This window comes from Sinocyclocheilus grahami, unplaced genomic scaffold, assembly GCF_001515645.1.
Source record: "Sinocyclocheilus grahami isolate Dianchi unplaced genomic scaffold, SAMN03320097.WGS_v1.1 scaffold452.1, whole genome shotgun sequence".
Lineage (NCBI taxonomy): Eukaryota > Metazoa > Chordata > Actinopteri > Cypriniformes > Cyprinidae > Sinocyclocheilus > Sinocyclocheilus grahami.
In genome coordinates, this window is record NW_015505631.1 from 505,692 (window position 1) to 510,717 (window position 5,026).

General features: G+C 32.9%; 1 protein-coding gene across 1 annotated transcript in view; it reads right to left on the reverse strand.

The window, feature by feature from the left end:
- The window catches only part of LOC107552510 (protein argonaute-1-like), a 42,729-nt gene that overhangs the window by 27,835 nt on the left and 9,868 nt on the right, over positions 1–5,026 (reverse strand). The window contains exons 2-3 of the mRNA XM_016234405.1: positions 4,826–5,012; positions 866–986 (exon numbers count right to left, since the gene is read on the reverse strand). Coding sequence (XP_016089891.1) covers positions 866–986; positions 4,826–5,012 — 308 coding nt within the window. The remainder of the gene's footprint in view (positions 1–865; positions 987–4,825; positions 5,013–5,026) is intronic.

Consider the following 5,026-nt stretch of genomic DNA (forward strand, 5'->3'; position numbering starts at 1 on the left):
TTTCTTAAGTCTTTAGTGTGTGAAGACAGTAGCGCAAATCCGTGAATGAATGTTCCCGAAGTGAAATAAACTTCAACTGAATAAAGTAGAATGGAATTGAATTAAAGTTGAATAAACTTCAACTTTACTATTCAGTGCACTGATGTCAGACTCATTTTGGAGAATAAAGTTTATTGTTAAATTGTTAAATGCCCTGCCTCCATTACGTATCCGTGAATGAATGTATCTCTGTCACGTCATTATAAGTGTTTGATCACCACATTTGAGTGATCATTGCAAAAAATTTGTTTATGTATATACTGTATTCTATACATATATATATATATACACATATATATATATATATAGTACCAGTCAAATGTTTGGACACACGAATGGGAAAGTGTCCAAACTTTTGACTGGCACTGTACTATAATATACACAAAGAATATCGGCCGATATATTGATATCGGCCTTTTTTTACTCCCCTAATATCGGTATCTGCCCCAAAAAAAACATATTGGTTGGGCTCTACATATGAGCGGGGTATTGCAATGCCTTTGGTAACATATTAAAATGACCGTAAAAAGCATGATTTACAGTTCAGTCACAGGTTTTCTCAAAAACAAAAAGCTTTATAAAATGACGAACAAAAGTATCAAAAGAGTCAAAAGTGTCAATTATTACATTAATTTAAACAATTATTATCAATCAATTATTATATTAATGAAATAACATATAAATATATTTTACTGTCTTAACTGTTTAGATTTTTATAATGCATTATCTTCTTGTTGACCCACAAGTTGTGAATTGTCTAAAGACTAAAAGGCATTCGCAGTGAAAATGGCAGCCCAATATCTAATCAATCAACTCTTTTACTCACCTTTTCACTGCCTATAGGCAACGCTAAAACAGTGTAGATATTCTTCTTCCCATCATACACTGGCTTTCGGTCACCAAAGAGCTGCGGTTTGAAATGCTGGACCATGTACTCCACAACCTCCCTGCGAAGAGTCACATTTAGGAGACAATGGACCATATGCACTTTCTTTAGTGCTCTTCTGCATTAAGATAAGGCAGCTCGGAAACTTCCAGTGAAGCGTCAATTGATGTTGTGGTATATATACTGTAGGTAGAGACTCTTGAGACCCTCACAGAAGCCTCTCCTGCCTCGCTCTTTTCAGAAACTGAGAAACAAAATAATTGCAACACCGTAAATGATGAAAGCGGCATTAACACACAGTTTCATGTTATTTAACAGCATAGCATTTTATATGGTAATCCCATAGAGTACCCAGACACGTAACTGTACATTTAAATGCTTACAACTAAACACTAGCGCAACCGTTTAAGCTAACGTTAGCAAGTTAGTTATGCTCTCTCGTAAACGACATCATAATGGTATTCTTGATAATCGATAGCTTACCTTCATAAGTCATGATTATAACTGAATATGTAAACAGGGTTGCCAGCTTTGGAGTGTAGCTGGAGTGAGATTAGTTACAGTTGTGCAGTGAAATTCACTTTAAAGATTCACTTTTCATTCATGAAGATCACTAACAAACGTGCCAAAAATTTGTCTTCTGATGGAAAACAAAGACTTTTTAAGAATGAAAATGGCATGAATTTAGCATTATAACCAGTAGATGGCAGCACAGGATCGCTCATCAGCTCAGCTGTCATTTCAACTCCCTAGTTTTTTCACGTCTTGCTTTTGGATTTATTCTAAAAATGACTTTAACACATTTTTGTGCTTTTACTGCACTGAAGTATAAAGTATAGCAAGTGCAGGAAGTCACAAAGTCTCATGTCATTTAAAAAATAAATAAATAATTAATCCCAGACACCAACAGCCTAGAAGGGTAAATTATTTAAATACTTAACTAGTTAACTACAAATTAAATAAGTTAATTATAAATGGTATAACAATTAAATAATGCATTCAATATTTTGAAATATTTAATATTTAATTTATCTTATGCACAGGTTTATGTCAGACAGTTCCTTCCATCCGTTGCTACAGTTATCACTGTCAATCAAAGCAATGGCTCGCGGAACAATTTAGCGGATTCACTCGCATATTTTTTTACACTTGCGTTTGTCATTTCTGAAACAGTATATGCATTCAATATTTTGAAATATTTAATATTTAATTTATCTTATGCACAGGTTTATGTCAGACAGTTCCTTCCATCCGTTGCTACAGTTATCACTGTCAATCAAAGCAATGGCTCGCGGAACAATTTAGCGGATTCACTCGCATATTTTTTTACACTTGCGTTTGTCATTTCTGAAACAGTATATAGTATATCGGAAATGACTGAGCTGGTTTTTTCAATACCAGGAAGTAACCGCGCATGTAGTCCATTGTGACTGACATATTCAGCAAACCTGATCTAAACATTATTTTGTGATGATGACTGGCTACTGAACATAGGCTGAATTTATTTCATGAAAAATACAGTAAAAAACAAATATTGTATTACAATTTAAAATAACTGTTTTCTATTTAAAAATATTGTAAAATGTAATTTATTTCTGTGATGCGCAGCTGTATTTTCAGCATCATTACTCCAGTCTTCAGTGTCACATGATCTTCAGAAATCATTCTAATATGCTGATTTGCTGCTCAAGAAACATTACTGATAATTAGAAAACAGTTGTGCTGCTTCATATTTTTGTGGAAAGTTCAAAAGAACAGCATTTATTTGAAAGAGATATCTTTTGTAAATTACACATTTTTATAAATGTATTTACTGTCACTTTTGAACAATTGAACGTGTCATTGCTGAATAAAAGTATCAACTAAAAAATCTAGAAAGAAATTAATAAAAAAAATCTACCTGACAGCTAAATTTTTACTGGTTATGTTAAATACTTATTAATGTATTACATAGTTTTAAATTATTACTTTAATACTTTTATTTATTTTATATTTGTTTTAAATTAATAAAACCTACATTTTAAACCCGCATTTAATTACTGGTGAAAGAATAAATGCACAAAAGCAGTGTTAAGTCGCTGGGGTATATTTGTAGCAATAGCCAAAAATACATTGTATGGGTCAAAATTATAGATTTTTCTTTTATGCCAAAAATCATTAGGATATTAAGTAAAGATCATGTTCTATGAAGATATTTTGTCAATTCCCTACCATAAATATATCAAAACTTAATTTTTGATTAGTAATATGCATTGCTAAGAACTTCATTTGAACAACTTTAAAGATGATTTTCTCAATATTTAGATTTTTTTGCACCCTCAGATTCCAGATTTTCAAATAGTTGTATCTCGGCCAAATATTGTCTTATCATAACAAGACAATATTATTTATTCAAGCTTATTTATTCAGCTTTCAGATAATGTATAAATCTCAATTTTGAAAAATTTACCCTTATGACTGGTTTTGTGGTCCAGGGTCACATTTGTGAACAAAAGGCAATGAATTATCTGTGCTCAGATTCTGGCTCAAACGTGCCCATGCAGTGGTGACGGCACGATGGAGTCACTTTCACACTCATCCTCACGCTTGTGCAGACACGTCAAGAATAAACCAGGCTTAAGTTGTATTTAACTCAGAAGGCAGGCAGCTTAGTTGAACTGAAATACAGTTATGGGATGAACAGAATTCAAGCGTTGCCTGTGCATGTCTACAGGAAGATATCCTTATCCTCAAACCTTCTCAGGGAAGAACAGCGTGAGGAGGTTTCTTTCTAGGTCACGCTTTATGTAATTGAGGTAACTAAAATATTTTAGGCCTTGCAACACCGAGCCATGCAAATCTGCAGGGTTTGATTCTAGTGACCTCAATGCTTTTAGAGAAAGAGCTAATAATAGGGGAAACTTTACCTCAACTCATGTTGAGGAAAGACCAGGCCTGACAGAATTATAATCAATTATTTGATCTAAACCTGATGCTTTGTGTTCTCCTGGAAATATTTTGTTGGCTAAGAAAAAAAAATGTGTTACTTGATATTAATGTCTTTTGTTTTCTTGACAGTGGGAATGCAAATTGGACTGAAGTGGAACAAAAATAGTATTTTTCATTTCATTCTACCTATGATTTTAATTTTGCTATGTGCCTGTCATTTTATCATTTAGTATTTTTCTATTTAGCTATAAATTTTATTGTTTTCAGTTTTAGTAATTTTAGTACTTCAACTTAAACCTTATTTATTTCAATTAGTTACTAAAGTAACATTTCTAATTTTTTAAAATATGTTTTTCCATCTAAAATTTTTATTTATTTTTTCACCTTCATTTCAATAAACAAAAAAGACTATAACAAAGTGTAACAAAAAAAAGACTAATTTGAATCCAATTCTACCTCTGATTCCAAATTCAAAGTGGAAAAAAATGAATTAGCTTTTATTTTCATATTTTCATGTTTTGAATTTTTTGTAATTTTCTAATGCGTTTTTGCCTTTTTTTAAATAATTTTATTAAGCTTATTTATGTGTATATATACACAACAAGATAAAATAAATGTATATAAAAAATGTATATACTGTATATATTAGGCATGGGCCGATTACCTGTTTCAAGGTATACCGCAATTTGAAAATTTCACAGTTTCAAAACGGCTAATATTTGTTAGCGCTGTTAACACATTTTAGAGCTGTAATGACAATACCATGATATTGTACTGTAGACTAAAGTGGAACACATTTTTTTCCCATGTGATTCTATACCTCGGATTCCAAATTCAATGTGGAAAAATTACTTTACAAGACAATTAATTTGCATGCTTATTAATTTAATCATTTATTAATGTGTGTATATATATATATATATCTATATCCCTAGGAGTGACTGTGGACGTTTGAGATGAAGGGACGTTTACCTGTTGACCCGTCGAGGACACTTATCAGGTTTGATGTCCACTTCATAGTGGTACACATCCATTTTTGGGATTTCCACCTCAAAGTAGTTGGCGAGCAGCTTGATGGGTTTGCCGACGGTGCCCATGCCCGGCCTGCGGGGCGCCTGGAACACCTGCTGCAGGGGGGGGGGGTACGGCCCGAGGGGGACTGCGGCCGGGAGG